At 40.3% G+C, this 23,846-nt stretch overlaps 2 protein-coding genes across 2 annotated transcripts in view; one reads left to right on the top strand and one right to left on the bottom strand.

The window, feature by feature from the left end:
- The window catches only part of LOC111160972 (transient receptor potential cation channel subfamily C member 5), a 128,836-nt gene that overhangs the window by 66,450 nt on the left and 38,540 nt on the right, over positions 1 to 23,846 (bottom strand). The gene's annotated exons all lie outside the window — the stretch shown is intronic.
- Positions 23,422 to 23,754, top strand: LOC111160973 (TRPC5 opposite strand). Its single transcript, XM_022524386.1, has one exon. It carries the CDS (start codon positions 23,422 to 23,424, stop codon positions 23,752 to 23,754), a length of 333 nt encoding a protein of 110 aa, XP_022380094.1.

Raw genomic sequence — 23,846 nt, 5'->3', positions numbered from 1 at the left:
GACACCAGAGTCGGAGGTATAGTTTGGGAAGTTGCTTGTAACAGAAAATGGGTGAGCCCACAGGAGTGGGTAGGATAACTAAGGGAGAACACACGGCATGAGATTATACCTACCTCTTATCCCCTGTGGAACTCTAGATCCTTGTGAATGTGAATGAATGAATCAAATAATTAACGAAGAGTAAGAGGTGACTGACAACGAGACAGCAGGCCACATTTTGAGGCACACCTACCTATACAGGTGAGCTGTGGAAAGAAATCCAAGACTGAGCCACAAGAGGAGAAAAGAGAACCAGAACAGATGACAGTGTCAAAAAAGTCAAGGAGGAAGAGAATTTCAGAGGCATGTGGGTTAGGAAGATTAATATTGAGGATAGGCAGTTGGCTCAGGTAATTAATATGTCACTGACCACCTACAAGACAACATTTTCTGTGGCATCCTAGAGTCTGTGGCATCCTGAAATTAGATTATCAGATGCTGGTGAAATAGAAAAAGAAAAGAAAGGAAGTATGGGTAGCAGAGATTCATCTTTCTTTCAACAATGAGGGGAAAATAAAGAGTAGTTTTCTCCTTTAAATACCAGCTCAAGACTCAGCTCTTCTTAAGGTTCCCTGAACAATTGCCATGCCTGCTGTTCTACCCCTTTTCAAAGATCCTACAGCACTAGGGGCTCTGTAGGAAAAGCATATTAGCTATGTGTGATATATGTCTTTATTTTCTGGTAACTTCTAGTGTGCTTGTTTGGTCTTCCTATTAAACTCTAAGCTTCCTGAGGGGCAGAGACCGCAGCTTAGCTCTACCATCGTGCCAACAAGAAAGGCCTTTAAGAATATTTGCTTGTTGTTAGGATGGGAAGGATGGAAAGATTCTCCAGTTCACATTTTCTCAACTTCCACAGTGTTCACATTTGGGGCTGGATAAGTCTTTATTCTGGGAGACTGTCCTGGGCACTGTTTGGTGTTTGGTCGTATTCCTGGCCTCTACCCACTAGTTGCCAGTGGCACTTCCCTATCACCCTCCTATAGTTGTGACAACTGAAAATATTCCCAGACATTACCAAATGTTTCCCCGTATATGTGTGTGTGTGTGTGTGTGTGTGTGTGTACACGCATACACACACACACATGCACACATGCAGGCACAGGAATCAACTCAGTAGACACCCACTGCCTAGGTGACTGGAGCCTAGCTTAGTTACCCCCTTGTCCATCAGCAAGGGCAGTTCAAAGCCATTTCCCATTGAGAAACATGGGTGTCCAGTTCACAGCCTCCAGAAAGGGATGTATAACCTTCCCTGGTTACTTGCTTTCAGTTCTGAGACCCTTATACTCATTTCTTTCTCTCCCTCTCCCTGGAGTGAGTTAATGCCTCAGTACTTGCACTTAAACACAAAGTGCTGAAATGATGCCAACATGCTTCCCTTATGATCCCGAATATCAAAGCAGAGCCACAGAGACATCTAATTACAGCAGCAGTTTGTAATGTTTCTACAACTGTAAGGAAGGCATTTATTAATTTTTCACAAAGTGTAACTAGTAGTTAATAATGCTTTTCTTTTCAAAGTATCTTTCAAATATCATATTATAACTCTGTTGGTACCCTCCTCAGAGATTGGCCAGAGGGTGGGGAAATTGGAGAAAGAGAAAATGTATAAAATAGATGTACAGAACGTTTCAGTGCCTGAGCAGAGTGGAGAACCCAGGAGTCCTGGGCTCTCATTCTTTAGGTTAAACCTGAAGTGTCTTCCTGACATTAAAAAAAAAAAACACTATATTTATTTATTTGAGAGAGAGGCAGAGGGAGAAGGAGAGAGAGAATCCAAAGCAGACTCCACATTCAGCATGAAACCTGATGCTGGGCTCAATCTCATGACCCTGAGATCATGACCTGATCTGAAATCAAGAGTCAGATGTTTAACTGATTGAGCCACCCAGGCACCCCTCTTCCTGACATTTTCATGTATCATCCCAGTGGAGCTTGTGGTTCCTAAAAGAAATTTCATTGGGTTGAGCTGGACTGTGGGTGAGAATAAAAAAACCACTCTGATATCTTGCCTTGTTCTACCACCATTTTCCAGACTTCTGAGGTTCCTTGGTAGTGTCCTGTAAATCCTCCTACTGCTGCTCTATGGCAAAGTCCAATAAACCAGTCAGGATACCTTTATTGAGTGCATGATAAATACCCTTAAGATACCAAAAAGTGGTGTGGATAAAAGGAGTTGCACAACGCGTAGCTCTTTCTTCCTGGTTCTTAATGGAGCATGTTAATTTATTGAACTAAGAATTTTCTGTATATTCTTGGATTTTAGCCCCATGACAGCTCTGTGGAATAGGTATTATTAGTATCTGGCCTCTTTTCATGCCAAAGGCATATGGCTACAAAGTTGTAGAGCTGTGATTCCAGCCCATTCTATATAACTCCAAAGTCTATATTTTTATCCACTATGCTAATGGGATTCATTTATCTGGTCCACTTCTTGTCCTTTTTTTTTTTTCAAATGAGTAAGCTATTCCATTTTATGAAAGGAAGAACTGTGGACCAGAAATTATAAATGAATTGCCCAGGATGACGTGGTGATGCTGGTGGTGATGATAGGGGTAGGAGTGGAAGAAGCTAGAAAACACATTTTCTTCCTTTTATTGTGTGAGCTTTTTTCCCTTATCGCATTATTTCTAGTTTAGAAGACAAGACACCTCTCATTCTAGGAAACAATGAAAAGACTAGAAAAAGAAGTCTGCAGTTAATTGTGCATTATTGAATTTCTGAATTCTGTGATACTGACAAATCAGATGATGGAGCCATTTTCTTTCCCAAAGATATTGGAGGTCATTAGCTATAGTTAGCCTGCCAACAGGCTTTGAGTGGGGAGTACATTGTATCCCTTCAGGATCTCCCAGGAGGATTGAAGAATATATTGAATATATAAAATAGAGAAGAGCAAATATTGAAAGAATATATACTACACACCTTGACCAGGGAGCTGGGTTAGAGAATCTGGCTGCCACAAAAGGAGAGGTTTTCTGTAACATTATTAAGTTGCTTCTGAGTCACTTCGAGGACCAAGGAGGAGGAGAAATGCAGAACCAGTTGGCATCTTCCAGGATTTAACTGAGTGATGGTTCCAAGTCTAGAATAACTTTGGGAAGTCCTTGACCTTGAAGCAGGTTGTCTTCCTATTGTCAGTTGGAATTCCCATGTGCAATAAACTCCCTTTCATCTTCAGGTCAAGGTGAATAAATCAGAGGGATGGGACTAGTCTCTTGTTTCCAAGAGACTTAATTTTATTTTTGTTTGATATAGATAGCATATTTACATGCAAGAATGATCTGTTTTGTTGGCAGCATGTGGGCTATTTAGCATTATCATTTCTAAAAACCCTAGGAATTAGTGTAAATCCTTCAGAGATTTTTGTTACATTCAATAGTCACAGGCCTTCTGGTTATTCCTACCCTTTCTCAGTAACTTACAAATCTTCATAAAGTATCCTTTTTTCATTTGTTTGCCTCTGTTCCCACAAAAGTGGTGATAGCCCAGAGGTTTTATACAATTGTAACCATCATTTTATTTTCGGCCGTTGTCCATGCCACACCCCTTGAGGCTTATCACCAGATTTTCACTGCCCCCTTCCCATAAAAACCATATCCCTGCCTGCCCCATCATCCAGAAGCAGGCAGAACTGAAGAAGGACTAGGCTGGTGATGAGCGGCTTTAATAGAGGAATTTGAAGATCCTTAAGCCTCTTTTCTTTGTTTCCTGAGATTTCTAAGGCCAGACATCAGTCCTGGAGTGTGGTGGCCCTGGAAAGCCCTTCGGCTCTGGAGTAGGTCAGTTCTGGGTTGGAATCCTGTCTCTGCCGCTTACAGCCAGGTGATCTTTAGCAAATCTCTGTTTCCTTCTTTTTAAAGTGAGGATGATATTCATTTGTTGCTGCTGTCCGTTTTTCTGACCACCTGGCCATTTGCCCCTGAATTCCTATACCTATTCTTTCATTTTGAGTTGTGCCCATTGCTTTTGACTTTGCCCTGTGATTTTGTAGATTGTTTTATTTTTAAAAATTTTTAAAAGATTTTATATATTTATCTGACACACACACACAGAGAGAGCGAGAGAGAGCGAGCGCGCACAGTTAGGTAGAGCAGCAGGCAGAGAGGAGGGAGAAGCAGACTCTCCTATGAGCAGGGAGTTGGACATGGTGCTCAATCTCAGGACCCTGGGATCGTGACCTGAGCCAAAGGCAGATGCTTAACCAACTGAACCATCCAGGCATCCCTGTAGATTGTTTTAATTTAGGCTTCAACTAATGGCTGTGCAGACCTTCCCTTGGTTTTGTCTGTAGAATGAAAACCCCACGAGGGCCAGAGCTGTGGTTATTTGTGCTTATCATCATATCGCCAGGCCCTAGGACCATATTTGGAACAAAGCAGGTGAATAATACATTTTAATGGGATGAATGAATGAATGAATGTACAGATTTCCTGATCTGTTGCCCAGATCAGTTCCTTTGACCTACTACTACACACAGCCTAATGTAAGAAATGATTATATCCTACAAGAACAGGCCCTATTCAGGCACTATCCTTTGAGGAGGGCTATTTGCCCACTTTGCCCGGAAGAGTATCCACAAATTTCAGTCAGTTCATTCAGGGTTGATCCTGAGTCATCCTGTACTTGAAGGGGTTAATAGGACTCTACAGGCTTATTTAAGTTGATAAGGATGATGAAAATGATTAGTGGAGCCAAAATAGACAAATGCTCTGAGTTCAGCCTTAGGAAGCTTATACTCCTTTTACTGCAGTTATGGTATGTTAGCTATCTTTCTTCTTCTTCTTCCTTTCCTCTTCCTCCTCCTCCTCCCCCTCCTTTTCCACCTCCTCCTCTTCCCCTTCTCCTCCTCTTCCTCCTCCTCTTTCTTCTGATGGGGGGGGTCAGGAGTGGGGGAGGGACAGCCAATGTGGGGCTCTGTCTCACAGCCCTGCAACCATGACCTCAGCCAAAATCAAGAGCCAGACACTTAACTGACTGAGCCACCCAGGCACCCTGCTATCTTTCTTTTTAATTCCCAATTGTACAGTATGGGAAAAAGCTGTAGTTACATCTCCTGCCCTTGGGAAGCCATTCTTCTAGATCTGTTATAAACTTGTTACAAAATGCAGGTGTCCTGGAAGCAGTCGAATGACCATCTTGACTGAATGGAAAGATTTACTTCCAGGTGGAGTGTCATCTAAAAGAGTTTGCCCTGGTTTCTTGGGGGTTATCAATTCAGTGAGGCTAGAAGTAGCTTATTTCCTGTTGCAGTTGGATAAGGTGGGATTATGTCCATTCCTTTTCACGACCCAGAGGGCTGCCTGAAACTGCAGGGTAACTGAGGTAATGGCACATGTAAACTAGGGGAGGTGAAGGCTAAAAGAGTTTTTGATTGAGGTTACTCTTAGTAAAGAAGCCTTAGGCGTATACAGTCCTATTAACTGCAATTTAGCCAAGACCTAAGCAGTGGTTAATTAAGGCAAACCCAGGGTCTATCCAGGAGCACAGTCTAGATAAGGCCTAGCTGGGGCTGAAACCCAATGAAGCCATGGCCCTGGCATAATTAGGCCTGGCCAGGGCACAGCCAGGTTCAAGGCCTAGTTAAGGCCTAGTCATCCCTGTTGAGGGCTGGTCAGCCCAGTTAAGATGTAACCAGAGCCTAAGCCTACTTATGGCTTAGTTGCCCAGTTAAAGTCTAGATAACACAGTTAAGACCTTGCCAGGGCCTAAACATAGTTAAGGTCTAGTCAGAGTCTGGTTAAGACGTAGCCAGGGCCCTAAATGTAGTTAATGACTAGTCAGAGTACAGTTAGACTCAGCCAAAGCGGGTGTAGCACCTATCGGAGTTTTCTTAAGGTTCCGCCAGGTCCTAAGCTTAGTGTATGTTTAGTCAGAGACCAGTTAAGGCCAAAATCTCCTTAAGTTTTAGTCAGAAACTACTTAAGGTAGATCCAGGCCCTAAGCTTATTAAATTCTAGTCAGAGCCTGGTTAAGGCTTGACCAGTATCTTGTTAAGGTATAGCTAACGGTCTAAGCCTAAATAAAAGCTAACTGACAGGGTTAAGATCTCATCAGCGTATGATAAGGACAAGCCATAGCCTAAACCTAGTTTATGCTCAGTCAGAGACCAGTTAGGGCCAAAATCTACTTAAGTTTTAGTCAGAAACTACTTAAGGTAGATGCATGACCTACACTTATAAAACCTAGTCAGAGCCCAGTTAAGGCCTAGCCAGAGTCTTGCTAAAATATATCAAGGCCTATGCCTATTTAAAAGCTAACCAACATGGTTAAAATCTCATCAGAGTATTTTAAGGACTAGCCAAGTCCTAAGCCTAGTTTATGTTTAATCAGAGACCAGTTAGGGCCAAAATCTACTTAAGTTTCAGTTAGAAACTACTTGAGGTAGGTCTAGGACCTAAGCTTGTTAAATTCTAGTCAGAGTCTGGTTAATCTCTGGCCAATATCTCGTTAAGGTATGGCTAAGGCCTAGACTGGTTAAAAGCTAACCAACATGGTTTAGATCTCATCAGGGTTAGGGTTAGGGTTAGGGTCCAGGGCCTAAGCTTATTCAAAGCTAGTCAGAACCTAGTTAAGGCTTGGCCGAGTCTTGTTAAGGTATTCCCAGAACCTTAACCTAGTTAAAAGCTAGTCAGCCCAACTGAGGCCTAACTGGGGCTAAAGCCTAGTTCAGGCCTAGTCAGAGCCTAGTGAAAGTCTAGCCAGAACCTAAGAGTCTAGTTAATGTATAGCAAGGGGGGGCGCCTGGGTGGCTCAGTGGGTTAAAGCCTCTGCCTTCGGCTCGGGTCATGATCCCAGGGTCCTGGGATCGAGCCCCGCATCGGGCTCTCTGCTCAGCGGGGAGCCTGCTTCCTCCTCTCTCTCTGCCTGTCTCTCTACCTACTTGTGATCTCTATCTGTCAAATGAATAAATAAAAATAATCTTAAAAAAATGTATAGCAAGGGCCCGAGACTAGTTAAGGGATAGTTTGTCCAATTAAGATCTAGTTAGTTAATTTAAGGCCCAGCTAGGGCCAAAGCCCTGTTAAGGCTTCATCAGCCCAGTTAAGGCATAGTCAGGGCTCAGCTGAGGCTTAGTCAGAGTTCAGTTCAGGCCTGGTCAGAGCCTGAGACTGCTTAAAGCTTATCTAGTTCATGTAAGGTCTAACCAGGGTCTAAACATAGTTTTGGCCTCGCTAGAACCCACTTAAGCCCTAGCCAGGGTCAAAATGTAGTTAAGGTATAGTTGGAGTCTCAATAAGTCCTAGCTGTAGCCCTGTAGCCTCAATCTAGAGAACCCATAGTCAGAATCTAATTAGTGGATATCAGGGTTCTAAGTCCAGTTAAGACTTAATCAACCCAGTTAAAGTCAGTCAGCTCAGTTAAGGCTTAATAAGCTCAGCTGAGTCCTGGTCAGGGCCCAAGACTAGATAAGGTCTATTTGAATCCCAATTAAAGTCTAGCCATGGACTAAGCCTAGCCAGGACCCTAGGTTTAGAGAAGGCATAGATAGCCAGAGTCTCATTTAAGGTGTAACAAGGACCCAAGTCTGTTTAAGGTCTATTTAGCCCAGTTAAGGCCCAGAAGGGGCTAAACTTAGTTATGCCCTGGTCAGAGTGTAGTTAAGTCCTAGCCAGAGCCTAAGACCAGTTAATGCCTGGTTAAAACCTAGTTAAGGTGAAGCCAGGGCCTTACATCTAGTTAAGTCCTCACATCTAGTTAAGGCCTCATCATCCCGGTTAAGGCCTGTTTAGGCCCTTCACTTTGTTAAGGACTAGTCAAGACTAGGCTAACCAGCTTATTCCAGTTTGCCCAAGACTTTCCATATTTAGCACTGAAAGTTCTGGGTCCTGGAGAATCCCTTGGTCCCTGGCAAACCAGACTGACTGGACACTCTAGTCAATCTTGGCCTTTTAAAGAAAACTTTTCTTTGCCTTGGAGCTTAAAAAGCACATTTATAGTCTATAGTTTCATTTATAGTTTATGAAACACATTTTCAACATTATTTCATTGGATTATTATATCTATTTGAGATAGGTATTACCATCCTCCCTGATGTGCAGTTGAATAAACTCAGGTTTAGAGAGAAGTGCCTTCCTTAATGCCATATGGTCAGTGTCAAAGGTAGAGTTTAAACCAAAATTCAGAATGTTTGAATTCAAAAGCCATGCTGTTATTTTTTAAGCTACAGTAAAGGGGCCTCTCCCCACAATTAAAAGTTGTTGAAATTACATAAGTAATACTTGCTCAAGGTCTTACCATCACCCTATTTTCAGACCAGGAAAAGTGTTACGGCATACTTAAGTGACCTGCTGAAGGTAAGAAAACTTTTCAACTTAAACTCAGGTTTCTTTGTCTCCAAATCCCTTATTTTTCCCCTTTAAAGAGAATCTCTTCCCTCCATCTTGCCTACTTGCTCAGTGTCATATACTTCAGTACACGTCTGTGTAGCTGAGACTGTTTCTGTGTCTGTAGCTTTCAGAGCTGTTTCCATGCATATGTTATCTGAAGTCCATCAGGCATTTGGTAGACTGCACTTGCGTTGACACTTCTGTTTGCAGCCTGAGGTTTATCTACTGGCCTGATGCTCGTTGTCTCATTAGGGGAAGTCTGTTGAGCCTGGCAGCAGAGCTGACTTGATACTAGAGTCAAACCTCAACCACTTGATTTTCTGTTATCAAAGGATGAAGACATTGAAGACAAACCTGGTCTCCTTAGGAATTCTTGGGAGAGTTACTGGATACATCCATGTTATAATGACATTTTGGGGACCAGGGAAAGAAATCAGGCCTCCCTCTCTGTTACTGTGGATTCCATTGCCAGAAGGCACTGAGAACTTGGCTTGCCTTTTCCTGGCTGTGCCATTTCTTTTGCCTCCTGTAAGCTTACCAGGGGTGACAGGTGTCTCTGTTAAAAAGCCTGTATGTAAATATAGCTATATCTTCCACTATGTTATCCCGAGGACAAAATAGTTGCCACCCCTGCAGAATGTAGCAGCTTCTGGATTGGATGCCAATGGTAGCAATGTGCCAAGCATGAAGTATCCTGTTCCCCTTACCCCTGCCAAATAAACACCAGCTTCCTCTTCAGTGGTACATTTAAAGGGACAGCCTCCACTCTGCTCGTATGGCAGTGATAAAGGGGGAGAGGTTTCAGCATGGATAATCAGTGGCTCAAGTGGTGGCACAGTGGAGGAGACCATTAGGATGCACTTTAGGTAGTGCCTTCTTGGACTGCAATTTCCTGCTTTTTGCTGTTAGGTTGCTTTGGGGAACTGTTTGGTTCACTGTGTAATACAAGAGGAAGACAGAACTGGTTGGGAAGAGGCGAATGATTTATTCCACTGAGCAGCTGGTAGATTCAAGCGTTGCTTTCTTTCTTGGAGAGGACGCCATGTGGGAATAACATTATTTTCTCTGACATGCACATGGTGACTCCCTGCATAAGCTTTAGATGACTTCATGTGTTTGTATTTCCATGAGCTGGTGAAGAACATTCAGCTTCAAGGCATTGGGTTAATGGCTTAAGCAGACCATATCTCTGTCCTAACAAAAGATCTGGAAGGCCTTGGCTTGAGGCCTGGGGGCCTTGCTGTACAATGTTGGGGGCTATGGAAAAAGAGCACAGAACTAGTCTTCTGGTTCTACCACATTCCAGCTATGTGACTCTGGATAGATCATTTTGCCTCTTTGGGTGTCAGTTTTCCTAAATGTAAGATGAAGGTAAATGAACTCTGTGTTGCCCTGTCCATAGTATATGGTAACTGTGAAGATCAAATGAGATACAATGTGAAAACAGTAGAAAAAGTATAAAGTCTTATAAAAAATGTGAGGAATTATTAGTTCTATTATTCATTCAACAAATAGTTATTGTGCATGCTTAAATGAAACAGAGATCACTATTTTGTTGTTTACCTTCTGAAGGGGGGAGCCATAAAACAAATAATAATCATAATAAATAAGTAAACTATACAATATACATAGAAGGTGACCAGTTCTAAGAAAAAGGAAAAGGTAGAGCAGAATAGATAAGGAATAAGGAAGGCTCAGGAGTGCCAGGTGGGGAGGGGGAAGTTAAGTTTTCAAAAGGATGGTACGTCTAGCTCTCATTGAGAAGGAGAGATGTAAGCAGAGAGTTTGAAGTAGGTGAGGAGTTTAGCCATTCAGATATTGAGCAAAGAACATTCCAGGCAGAAGTAATAGCCAGTGTAAAGGGCGTACAGAGGAAGTGTTCCTGGTGAGTTTGGGGAATGGCAAAGTGGCCACAGTGGCTGGAATGGAGGGAGGGGTAAAGAAGTAGAAATGAAGTTATAGACTATATTGTGTAGGCCATTATGAGGATCTGGGCTTTACTCTGAAGGACATGCAGAACTATTAGAGGAGTAGATATGGTCTGACTTACATTTTATTTTATTTTATTATTTTATTTATTCTATTTTTGAGAGAGCATGCTTGGGGGGGAGCAGAGGGAGAAGGAGAGAGAGAAATTTAAATAGGCTCCACACCCAGTGCAGAGCCCAACTCAGGGCTCAATCTTATGACCCTGGGCCGAAATCAAGAGTTGGATGCTTAATTCTGACTTATATTTTAAAGGGCTCACTTGGGCCATTGTATTAAGAAGACACTGGGGTGAGGCAAAGGGAATCCTGTGAGGAGGCTGTTGAAATAATCAGGGTGAGAGGTAGATGCTGGTGGCTCACAATGACAAGTTATTAGTTTTGAATGTATTTTGAAGGCAGAGCCAAAAGGATATTGGCTGTAGATTGTGGGGAAAAGAAAAAAGTCAAAGATAAACTCAAGATTTTTTTGCCTAAGTAGTGAGAAAGATAGAGTTGTCATCTACCGAGCTGGAGAAGGGTGTAGGTAGAGTAAGTTTTGGAGGGTAGACCAAGGATCCAGTTTTGGATATACTGAGTTTCAGATATCACAGGTCATCATGAAAGCAATTAGATAAACAAGGATGAAATTCTGGAGGAAGGTCTGAACTAGCTAAATAAACTGGGGAGTCATCTGTGTTATAGGTATTATTTTCAGCCTGCAGATCACTAAGGAAGTAATTATAGGTGGAACAGAGGAGGACCTGGGGAGTGATCAACCATGTCAAGTGTGGAGGCCACTGGGGACTTGGGCAAGGGTACTTAAGTGGAGTTGCCATTACATTTCATTGAAAGTGTGTGTTTTATCTGTTTTTAAAGACTTTATTTGAGAGACAGAGTGAGCAGGAGAGAAAGCACATGAGCAGGCAGTGGGCGGAGGGAGAAGGAGAAGCAAACTTCCCTGCTGAGCAGGGAGTCTGATGTGTGGCTTGATCCCAGGACCCTGGGATCATGACCTGAGCCGAAGGCAGGTGCTTAACCGACTGAGCCACCCATGCCCCAAAATGTGTTTTAGAACAGAAATATTTAACCTGGTAATATCAGTCATGAGGTAGAGAGATTTTGTTCTCATCGAGCAAAACTGTCTTGAGATTCCCCTGTCTCTAGCTAATATTTAAAAAAGAAAACTGAAGAATCCTGAATCCTGAATCTTGAAAGGACAACTCCATCCATTTGAGGGCTCTTGCCAGACCAAAGAACTGGGGCCCTGATGTGCTTTTCTGAGCCCCAAGCATATAGGTAATGGGATGAGCTCTTCACCCATGTTTAAATTGCTAACCTTTGGCCCCTTTATGAACCTTGAGAGGTAGAGGAATGAAATCTTCAGAGGGAAAGGAAACAATAAATTCATGTCCAAGGGCAAAGCATTTTTCTGTATAGGATATTAAGAAATGTTTTCTGTGCCTCCCTTTTTCCAGTTTATTCTGATTGTATTTATCTCAGAGGTCCAAAATGGAGAAGTCTTATTTTTTATTTCCATGGAGCAACATATAGTCGTTGGGTGATTTTAATGTTCATATAGGTTTTTGGTATCTTTCCTTCTTACTAGAATGTTCCGACTATAGGTACACTCTGGGAACAACAGGATGAGGACAATGTGATGGTTATCCTCAAGGAGACTTGTGGCCTATGAGTCACTTGGTAAGACACATACGATGGCCATATGCTGTTCTCAATGCCATCTTAACAGTTTTTTATTCTTTTGGTGATTAGGAGTGGCCCAGAATATTACTAGGGGACCACAGTGTAATGGACAGCACAGAGGGTGGAGAGGCCAAAGAATCAGATTCGCACTCTTGCTCTGCTACTAACCAGCTGTGTAATCCCAGCAAGACCCTTATCTGTGTTGGGTCTTCACTTCCTCCATCATAAAAAAGGAATAATCATTTTGCACAGGATGTTATCAGGATAAATAAGTTAATGTATATGAAGGTACTTGAGGATGTAATTAGCAGAGGACAGAAACTATGAAATACGGGTAAACTACTAAGGGAGGGTATGGAATCTTATTTTGAGATCATTAAAAACAGAAGCACTTCTCCTTTGGTGGATAAGTAGTAAGTACATTTGCAGACAGAAGGAAGAACTATACGGCCTCTGATCTTTGTTCCAGGTGGAAAAAGAAACAAACTGGTTCTCTCCTGGCAAGCTGGCATTTGCCACAGAAACAGAGAGGAGGCCACGACTGGTGCTCAGTCTTGCTCTTGTCAAATTTCTGAGATGTATTCTTGAAACTCAGGGTGAAATCCAGGCTAGGATGGTGGAGAATAAAAAGTATAGAAAGATCTATGTATAATGCTCCTTTTCTTACCCAAACAGTTCACGCAGGAAGATCTCGAAGTCTGGGCTCGTTCAGGTGAAGTCATGCTAGACACAGGGTAATGGCCTTCATTATCTTGCCTTAATGACTTTGCCAATTACTTTCCAAGTAAATGTTTCCAAGGAATAAGCTAGTTAATGCTTTGAAAGATCCATTGTCATAAGACCAAGCAGAGGGCCCTTTCCACGCAGCTGGTGCTACTGGAGGAATAGCCAATGAGCAGTCTTGATGTGTAGCCAGCTTCTCCCTGCCATAACTAGGAGCCAAAGTGAGTGTGTGCTTCAAAAGCAAGGAGTTAGGCTTGGAAGATCCACTAATCCTCAAGGAGCCTTACCTGATTGGCCTCAGGTCTTCTGAATGGGTGACCTGTGAGCAAGAGTCACAAGACAGTCCTGCTCCGTCATACCTTTATCCAAGTTCAGAGTCATGTTAGTTCTGTGAGATAAATTGTTATCTCTGGTCCTTCCTTTCAGTTTCTGTAGTATCTGCAGCTGCCTCCCCTTCTACCGTCAGGGGGTCACTAGTCAGTACCTGGGATGCACCACACACCGTTTTGCAGGTCCCAGAATTTCTCCAGAACAATTACATTAGCTAGCATTTATTAAGAGCTTCCTATATACCAGGCACCTTTCTAAACTCATTGTGTATATTAACTCATGTTGTTCTCACTACTGTTATTACCTTCATTTTGCAGATGAGAAACTGAGGCAGAGTAGCCTTACTACCACAGTAAGGCAGTACTCTAGTACCCTACCTTCTACCTGGAAGGTAGTAAGTGGAAAAGTTGAGATTCAAACACAGATCTCTTTGACACAGAGCCTACCCTTACAACCACTAGCATCATGTGACTGTTTCTCCCAAAGAAAATATACAAACAATGGCGACTTGCCTTTTTCCTTCTCAGAAAGCTGAGAGAAGATGTGAAAATAGAATCTCTTTTCCTGTTACTTCCAAGTTTTGTTCTTATTTCCCTTATTTTAGACCCTGTCCTCTGCACTGGTAATATTTAAAAGCCAAGAATCTTTCTAGAAGTAGTATAGCTCTGAAGCCAAGATTTAGGGACAATTCCATGCTAGGTCCCACCAAGTCAAGATGGGGAGCTGTTCTCCTGTTTGAATAGTTTTGAGGAAATTCTTTGTCTGTCTAGGAAAATAACCAAGAGATACATTTTCAAAAGTGGTTGTTTTTCTCCAGTGACTAAGTTGGTTTTCAGAAGGGTAAGCAAGAATTTGTGATTCTCTCTGCAGCAGTGAACAAATTTGGAGGAGGAGGAAAGAAATTCAGTACAATTCAGTTTAAATTGACCATAAGGACGTTTCCTACTCCCTCTCTTTCCAGTTTCTGTTTTGAATTTTTCATATATTTTCAAGAAGGGACCATGTTTAGCTCTTCAGCTGCACAATTCTTTCCTTTCTCTCTTGATAAATTAAAGATGGTTCATGGGGATTTTAAATGTCAGATCCTATAACGGGCAAATGCCTTATTGCACACAGCTTTTTTTTTTAAAGGCAAAGGTTTGTCACTTTAAAAAAAAGAGTTTAAAGGGTAAACACTGTTGTGCTCATTGTAACCCCCCAGAGAGCACCAGCTATGTCAAAATTACAAAATTTGTCAGGGTGCCTGGGTGGCTCAGTCAGTGAAGCGTCTGACTCTCTATTTCGGCTCAAGTCATGATCTTAGGGTCATGAGATCGAGCCCTGTGTCAAGCTATGCACCGGGCATGGAGCCTGCTTGTCCCTCTTCCTCTGTTCCTTTCCCAGCTCTTGCTCTCTCTGTCAAATAAATAAATAAATAAATAAATAAACAAACAAATAAATAAAATCTTTTTAAAAATTATAAGATTTGGCCTTTGGGAACAAGGACCTCTTGATGTTTTCCTCAGGGGTGGGGACAGCAATGAAAAGTAATGTCTGGATATCTGGGTGCTTTTTTTTTTTTTTAAATCTGTATTGAATGCACGTATTCAAATGGTACTGCAGCACCGGAGAAGAGAGCACTATGAAAAAATTTACTGTTTGTAGATAGGAACCTGGCACCTATACTCACCGAAGGTGCATTTTAATCTCTGCCACATAAGTGCCTCTGTTCCCCTTGGATATGAACTAATTTACCTTGCCTGATGCAGAGAAGCTTATCGACTATAAACATAGACCCAGAGGATTTGGGATTCCTTTGCTCCTTTTCCATCCTACTGTTAGACACTTATTGCCAGTTTGCTAGTTATAAGCATCACAAAATAGCGGGGTAGGACTATCAGCTAAAAGAAAAACGATGACTCTTGATTAGTTGTGCTGACAAAAATGTCCTAAGAGTGAGATTAATAAAAACCTATGGGGTTAAAGACTGTAGTTATCAGATGGCCAGCTTGCTCTCTGGGCCAGCTGTGTTTCTGAGCTACTTGTAAGATGTGAGTCATCTCATCTTGTGTCAGGGTATAACTGTATCTAGCTATAAGGCTCTCTTACTTTACTTAGCACATGAGCCAAATGGACTCTGCTCTGTACCTTCAGATGTCATTCCATTGTCATTGGCTGTGATGACTGGTTTGCTAAACACCAGCAAGGCTCTCATCACCGTCTTGCTGTCCTTACTGGTTTTACCAGGATAGAGACCCAAAGTTAAAAGTGAAACATTTTTTTTTTGAGATATAACACACATACAGTGAAGCACACAAATTTTAAGGGTACAACTGAATTTTTTAACACATATGTAATCATATTATGTAGAAGCTTTCTAGCACCCCAGAAAGCTTTTTCATATCCCTTGCCAGTCAATAACCCCCACCCAAAGGTAACCACTTCATTCACTTCCATTCCATAGACTTGTTTACTTGTTTTAAAATTTCATGTAAATGGAATTATAAAATATGTGCTTTTATGCATCTGGTTTCTTTTAACATTCTTGTACATTTTTTTGGGAGGAACATTTGTACATTTTTCTTTTAGATACTTAGGAATAGAATGGCAGGGTCATGGGATAGAGGTGTGTTTGGTTTTAGTAGATACTGTCAGAAGGTTTCCTTTTTAAAAAGATATTTATTTATTCATCAGAGAGAGATTTAGAGAGAGTGTGTGTACATGCAGAGGGAGCAGCAGGCAGAAAGAGGAGCAGGCTCCCTGCTGAGCAACGAGCCTGCTGCAGGATTCCATCCCAGGACCCCGGGATCATGACCTGAGTCTAAAGCAGATGCTTAACCAACTGAGCCACACAGGCATCCCTGTCAAACAGTTTTCTAAAGTACATATACCAGTTAACACTTCACCAACAATGTATGAGAGTTCCAGTTTCTCCATGCTCTTCTCTATGCTTGGTACTGTCAGGTTTTTTTCCATTTTAGCTATTCTTTGGTGGGGTTTTGTTTGACTTATGGTGGTTTTAATTTGCATTTTTCTGATGTGCAGTAATGAAACCTACTCATATGCTTGTAGGCCATTTGGATGTTCTCATCTGTGAAGTGCCATTTAATTCTTGTAAACTTTTTTTTGTTTTTTTAAAAATTGAATTCTCTTTTTCTTATTGATTTGAAAGACTGTAAATTATGTATATACTGGATACAAGTCCTTCGTTAGATATACACATACATACTGTGAATATTTTTTTCTAGTCTGTGGTTGGCCTTTTCACCCTCTTAAGGGGTCTTTTAATAAATGGAAATTATTTATTTTTATGAAGTCCAGTTTATCAGTCTTCTTTCATAGTTAATATTTTTTGTGTCAAATAAGAAGGTCAAGAAGATATTTGCCTATGGTTTGCTGTTGGAGATTTATTGTTTTATCATTCATATTAGGTCTATGACCCATTTACAATCATTATTATTATTATTATTAATTTTGGTATGTGATATGAGATAAGGTCATGGTTCTGTTGATTTGTTTGTCCTTGTGCCTGTACCACACTGTCAAAATTACATAGCTAGCCTTCATATCTGGCAGTATATGTCTCCCAGTTTTGTTTTTCAAGATGTTTTGGCTATACTGAGCCCTTTGAAAACCCTTGTATGTTTTAGAATCACTTTGTCCAAAGTGCCCTTTGGGGATAGTTTGAGTTTATTAACTCATTAGCAACCCCACAGCCTCCCAGCTACAAAATCTAGGTACCATTTTGAAGGAGGGACTGGTAGTGTGTTTGTGGCAGTTCTCTTCCCTCTATTGAGAATTTGTCTTGGAATACCATAAGACTGTGGGCAATTTCACCCCGTTTTTCCATGCTTAGTAAGGAGCCTTGAGCTCAGCTGACTTCAGATGAAGAAAACTAACCCTGAATTTCAGGGTTCTCAGAATTCCAATCCATTACACCAACCTCAAATGTTACGGAGATTTCTCCTTTTCCACAATAGCGTCCTTCTGTCTTGGCGCCAAACTTCATCTTCAGCTTGTGCCCAGAAAGAGCGAATGTTTCATGAAAAAAGCTCAGGATGACCAGCTCACTTAGGAAAGGCTCTGTGCTGTCAGAAATTTTTGTTCATCTTGTTCCACAGATCAGGAATATCTTTACATATTGATTTTGCAGTTTATCCTTCTTTTTGTTTTTTAGTTTGTGACAGGAGCGTTCACATTCCCGCTTGAAAGTGAAAGTCCAGAAAATATTCACGGGTTGGAACCTTGACTTTCTCATCCATCTCAGCTCTATCACAGGTGAGTAGTTTGAGCGTTTGGGCCAACTCAGTAGGTCAGTGGAAGGGCAGTTAAAATGGCCACAGCATTTCTTTCACAGATGATGAGGATCCCTGAGGGCACTGATCAGGTTGTCTCTATCCCTCTGCCTTAGGGCTCACAGTCAACTTGGAATTCAGCCAGTTTCTAGGGAAGGCAAATGGGACTAACATTCTCAGTTCTATCCCTGCTCAGAATGAGATGTTGGCCCTGGTCTTAACAAGGCAAATTTTGCTCTATGTAGGCACCTGAATTGGTGCCCTCTGGCATAGGACTTTAGGAGTCAGACTTGGGCTGACTTTTGGTTCTGCATCTTTACTTGACCACGTGACTGTGGGCAAGTTTGTTAATTTCTCTGATTCTCAATTCTTCTATCTATAACTTCATAGGGTTACTATGAGGAATAGACGTCCTAATGTAAGACAAGTGGATTTCCCAGAGACCTAATAGGTCTACACATGTGAGTGTTTATTAGAATAATTATTTATGGGCATGTCATCTCATCTCATATATGGTTCTTGAGACTGGGATTATGCTTGGTTACAGTTTTGGAAGGAGTAAAATTTACATGCAATGAGATGTACACATCTTATGAGTACTATTTAATGAGTTTTGACAAATGTGTATTCATATTCCTTTGTAACCCAAAATTCTATCTAAAATATAATCATTATATTATTATATATCATATATTATATAAGAAACTTATATCATATATATAATATATGAATATTATATATATTATACATATAATATATATGTACCATATATATTATAAAAGAAAGTTCTCTTATGTCTTTTCCCAATCAGTTCTCCCCTAGATGCAACCACTTTTCTGATTTATTTTCCATCATAGGTCATTTTGCATTTTTTAGAATTGCATATGAATGGAATCCTACAGTATGTATTCTCTCATGTCTGGCTTCTTTTGTTAAGTATGATGTTTTTGATATTCATTCATGCTGTGGTCCCTATCAGTAGTGGCTTTCTTTATCTTGCTGATTAGTATTACATTGTATGAATATACCACATTTTCTTTATCTATTCTCCTTTTGATTGAACTGGGCTCTTTTTTTTTTTTCTGTTACGCATAAAGGTGCTATAACCATTCTTCTAAAAGTCTTTATGTGAATTTCATTTCTCTTGGTTAAATACCTCAGAGTGAAATTGCTGGTAATCAAGGTAGGTACTTGCTTAGTTTTGTAAGAAACTGCCAGACATTTTCAAAGGGTTGTACCATTTTATATCCCACCAGCAATGTGTGAGAATTCTGGTTTCTCCACAGTTTTGTCAACATCTGGTGTTGTCAGTCTTTAATTTTAACTAGTTTAGTTAGTATGTTGTGGTGTCTTATTGTGATGTTAATTTGTATCTCTTTGATGACTAATGATGTTGAATATGTTTTCATGTGCTTATTAACTATTTATTTTTCTTCCTTTGTGAAATGTCTGTCCAGATCTTCTGCCTATTTTTAATTGGTTTATCTTTTTATTACTGAGGTGTAGGGGCACTATTTTTTAATTGAGGTGTCATTGACGTATAACAGTATATTAGTTTCAGGTATATGACAGAATGATTTGATCTTTGTATATATTGCAAAATGATCACAACAATAAATGTCATTAACATCCATTAACATACATAGTTAGAAAACATTTTTTCTTGCTATGATAATTTTTGAGATTTACTCTCTTAGTAACTTTCAAATATGCAGTACAGTATTATTCACTGTAGTCACCATGCTGTATGTTACATCCCCATAACTTACTTATTTTATAATAGAAAGTTTGTACATTCTGACTCCATTCACCCACTTCACCCACTGCCCACTTCCCAGTAGAGGCTCTTTGTATATTCTGACAAGTTCTTTGTCAGATATATGTTTTGTGAATATTTTCTCTCGGTTTGTGGACTGCTGCTCATTTTATTTACCATGGTTTTGGTGAATTGGCTTAACTTTGTACTCCATGCTATGCCTATTCATAGCTGCAACCTGATAATATTTTCTGAACGAAAAAGCCAAAAGTTGTCCTCTAGCCTATAGGTATCATAATGCAAAAATACACTGCATGCATAACAAGAAAGGATGGCTAGGGGAGCTGTTTTAGGTTGGAGGGTGAGAAATCGGAGATGATATTTAAACTGAGACCAGAATGACAAGAAGCCATTTTTTTCCCCTGGGAAAAGGGATCCCAGGTAGAGGGAACAGCTAATAGAAGGGCCCTTAATGAATCCTTAAACACTGTGGGTAGAAATATAAATTGGTATAGCCACTATGGAAAACAGTATGGAGCTTCCTCAAAAAATAAAATATAGATCTACGATATAATATAGTGATTCTACATCTGAGTATTTATCTGAAGAAAAAAACACTAATTTGAAAAGATACACATACCCCATGTTCATTATATAATAGCCAAGGTATGGAAGCAATTTCTGTGTCTATCAGTGGGTGAATGGAAAAGAAGATGTGGTTTATATACACAGCAGAATATTACTCAGCCCTAAAAAGAGATATCTTGCCATTTGCAACAATATGGATGAATCTAGAGAGGGTATTATGCTAAGTGAAATAAGTTGGGCAGAGAAAGACAAATACTATATGATTTCACTTATATGTGAGACCTAAACAACAAACCAAATGAATAAAGAAAACAAAACAAAACTCATAAATAAAGAGAACAGGTTGGTGGTTATCAGAGCAGAAGAGGATTGTGTTGTGGGCAAAAAGGGTGAAGGGGGTTAGCTGCATGGTGATGGAGGGCAACTAGATTTATTGTGGTGATCACTTTTAACATATGCAAATATTAAATTATTATGTCATATGCCTGAAACTAATTTAATGCTATATACTGATAAAAAAAGAAATAAAAATAAAAACAAAAAGACTTAAGAGATATTTTTTTTAAATGGCCCTTAACATAAGTTGGGAGTAGGCACAAACTATCCAGCATACCCCTTTTAGGCAAACTAAGGTGTCAGAGGTTACTTGCTTTAAAAAATTATCACAACTGGAATAAACTGATGCTATAGTCTTACTCTTTCTTAGTACTGCAGTACTTAGCAGTTTCTTAACACCCTTCTTGTCTTCCCAACACCCCAGGTCCTAGGTTCCAAGATGCTTTGAGGCTAGGAATTTTGGATTAGTTAACACAATGGTCAACAGAGTTAAGGCTAAGTCTGGTATTTTTTTTCCCTCAAAGGTGACCAAGTGATTGAAGAAATAAATCAAGGTTTGCATAAGTAAAAAGCAATTACACTTATTTTTATAAAACAGCAAACTATGAAATGTTCCACCTCTCTGCTTTGTACATTCAGATTGTATAATGTAAAACTTTTTCAATACAATATCAATTCAATAAGTGGAATATAATTTATTTTTGAAATTTTCCCCAGTTTAGGGAGAGATAGAAGAAAAGATGGTGGGAAGGGATAGTGGAAGATGGGAGATACAGAGAGAGTAAAATAGAATGAAACACATAGATGAATAAATGGATGTCTATTGAGCAAGAAGAGGAATAACATAGTCCTCGAGGGAGGTAGAGATGCTGAGAACACAAAACAAAACAAAACACCTAGGTGAAGGAGAAGCCAGAAGTTAAATCACTTTTGTGTGAGCGTATTTCTCTTGTGCCCTTGGGTAATGGGTACCATAGTAGACTATTGCTTCCTTTGAAAAATGTGATGGTACTCTCTAGTAATAACACACACTTTTCTTCTGTGTTTCCTTTCTGATCCACACTCTACATTAATACCAAATTCCTCTCATAATTTCTTTCCATTATTTCTTTCCACCAGACTGCTTTTTTCTCTAGTCAAAATGCAGAGATTTTTTAAGCTAATAAAATAACCTCCACTGCCCATTCTCCTACATTTCAGATGAAAAGTTACCTATACAACCATAATCATGCCTTCTGGTCATCATGGTTGTGACTCTTCTTGGGGCAAACTTCACGTCTACTGTCAGGATTTTGGACCAAAAAAAAAAAAGTGTGGTTCTAAAAGAACTTATGTTAAGTGAAGATAGTATATAACTGAGTGGGTAAAAGCAGGTCCCGTGGAGACCAGCAAGTTCCATGTGAAAATCACAGATCATCTGGGCAATCTTTCTGTACTCCAATAAATGTCTAAGGAGTACAGTTAGTCAGAGATAGTGCCTTTGGTTTGCTGGGCCCCACTCTGGTCAGAACTGCTGTAAATAGGGCATTGATAAATTTGGCAATATCCTAAAGGAGTGAGGTGGGTGGCTGCTTCCTAATACTTTCCACTAGGAAAAGCTCGACTGAGGCTAGAGAAAAAAAACCAGCCCGATTTGTAGGACTGGTGGCTAGAAATTCAATGTGTATATGTACCTAAGGAAATAATTGGTCAAAGGTATATATAGCTAAACTGATCAGCCATGGACTGAAGATGTATGCCATAATAAATGGAACATTACAGACTGGACTATTGCAGGAAAAATAATCTGGTGAAGGGAGATAAGAAATTGTTGAAAGAATTTCAGCAATTCATATAGGACATGTACCAACACATCAGAACAGGAAGACACAATAATCTGTTTAGAGTAAAAGAGGAGACAATCTGACCCCTAAAACTAATGTGGACTCTGCAGTCCTGGGGACTCCCAAGTCCCAAATCACCTCCCTTGTCAGTTCAATTTAAGGTCACAGAATGGGCCCATGAAGCCTTATGGCATTTGGACATGAATATCCTAGGTAAGCAGAGGGGGAAGAGTAGGGGGAAAAATGTATGAAGCAAACAAACAAGTGAGTAAGCAATATGAGACATGTCAAATTACTAACAAACTCATTTTTTTTTCTTTTTTTAAAAAGATTTTATTTATTTGTCAGAGAGTGAGAGTACACAAGCAGGGGAGCAGCAGGCAGAGGGCGAGGCAGGCTCCCCCCTGAGCAAGGACCTCCCCCCCCGCCCGCAATGCAGGACTCAGTCCCAGTACCCTGGGATCATGACCTGAGCCAAAGGCAGATGCTTAACTGACTGAGCCACCCAGGGGTCCCAACAAACTCATTTTTAAGAGGAGTGGGGCATGTTAAACCAGACCAGTGTATGAAGTAGATGATACTGGGCCAAACTTTAGATGTTTAAACAAAGAATATTGCCTTATAGAAGTATAAATTTCCTTGCCTTAAAAAAGTATAAATTTCTTCAAGAAGAGGGTTTGCAGAGCATACCAGGCATACAGATGAGAATAATATGTTCATGCCTTTAGACAAAATTGAAGGAACTGGTTGCTGGATATGCAGTATTGGCAGTAATAGGAAATGACCAAGGAACTAATTTTACAACAGATGTTGTCCAAAATTTGGCAAAAGACATAGACTGTGGAACTTTCATTTCACAAATTCCCCAGGCTGCAGGGCCAATTGGAAACCTTAAGAATTGAAGACTAAAAACACAAAGAATTTAACAGCACCAGGTATAAATGGCAATGCAGTAAAGGTGCTAAAAAAGACAGAATTAATTGAGAGACTCTGAGTGAGTGTAACTTCTTCAATAGAGATGTTCAAGAAAGATGGGCAAAAAAATCTACGCTTACTTTGTTCTCAAATCTTGTAAGAAGAGATCATGATGAGAAGTATGAAGGAAAGAGAGTATGAGTAGTAGATCCTCATAAGGCCATCAAAAAGGAGGATCCATAGCTAGGGATACTCTTTCAACCTTATCCTATAGCCAGAACCTGTAGGATGGATAAAGACTCAAGAATACTAATCTTTATATTTCTCTTTTCTATTATTAGATCTGCTTTGCTGTTTTCTTTTGGCGGTGGCAGTCTCTCTGGTTGTCATTATAATTGCAGTTTACTGCCAACAAAAACAAGAGCGCCATATGTAAGTTTTCTGGGAGGTTCACCAACTTTATCAAAAAGTGCTATAGGACTACTGGTCTTATTCTGTACTTGATCATATTAACAGCCTCATTTCTCAGCCAAACCAACCATAGAACCATTACCAGCCCCACAGGATCCATTATCACCTAGAGGCCATTTGCTACAGCTTTCAGTAATATTTATCTACTCAGGAGATCACTGAGGCATGGAGTCCACATCAATCCCCGTGCTGGTTGCTGGACTTGTTGATTGTGTAGCCCAGTTAATAAGAATAGCTGAAGAGCTTTTACAGCTGATTTCACAGGAACAAGTTCCTTGTGTAGAGCAGAATGATAGAGCAGAAGAGATAGAAGTGGATGCATCTTCTCCTGAGGAGGCTTCGCTCCCAGACCTTGCTGATTTCTCAGACTTAGAGTCAATACTTATACCAAGAGAAGATGAAGACCTAGTCCTTGACATAGATCAAGCGATGGTAGACATAGAAGACTTATATGAAGATGTACTCTCCAGTATAAATGATGACCTAAGAAGTGGTTAAGACCAAATTTGCCCCCAGCAGCATGTGAGAACTGATAGTTTTTCTGTTTTAAATAGATTCTGATTTTTCTGAGTGTTAACAATGTTTTCTCC

This window comes from Enhydra lutris, unplaced genomic scaffold (assembly GCF_002288905.1).
Source record: "Enhydra lutris kenyoni isolate GAN:26980312 unplaced genomic scaffold, ASM228890v2 scaffoldscaffold80, whole genome shotgun sequence".
Classification (NCBI taxonomy): domain Eukaryota; kingdom Metazoa; phylum Chordata; class Mammalia; order Carnivora; family Mustelidae; genus Enhydra; species Enhydra lutris.
The sequence above is the reverse complement of the archived record's forward strand: the minus strand, read 5'-3'. Positions and strand labels throughout refer to the sequence as shown.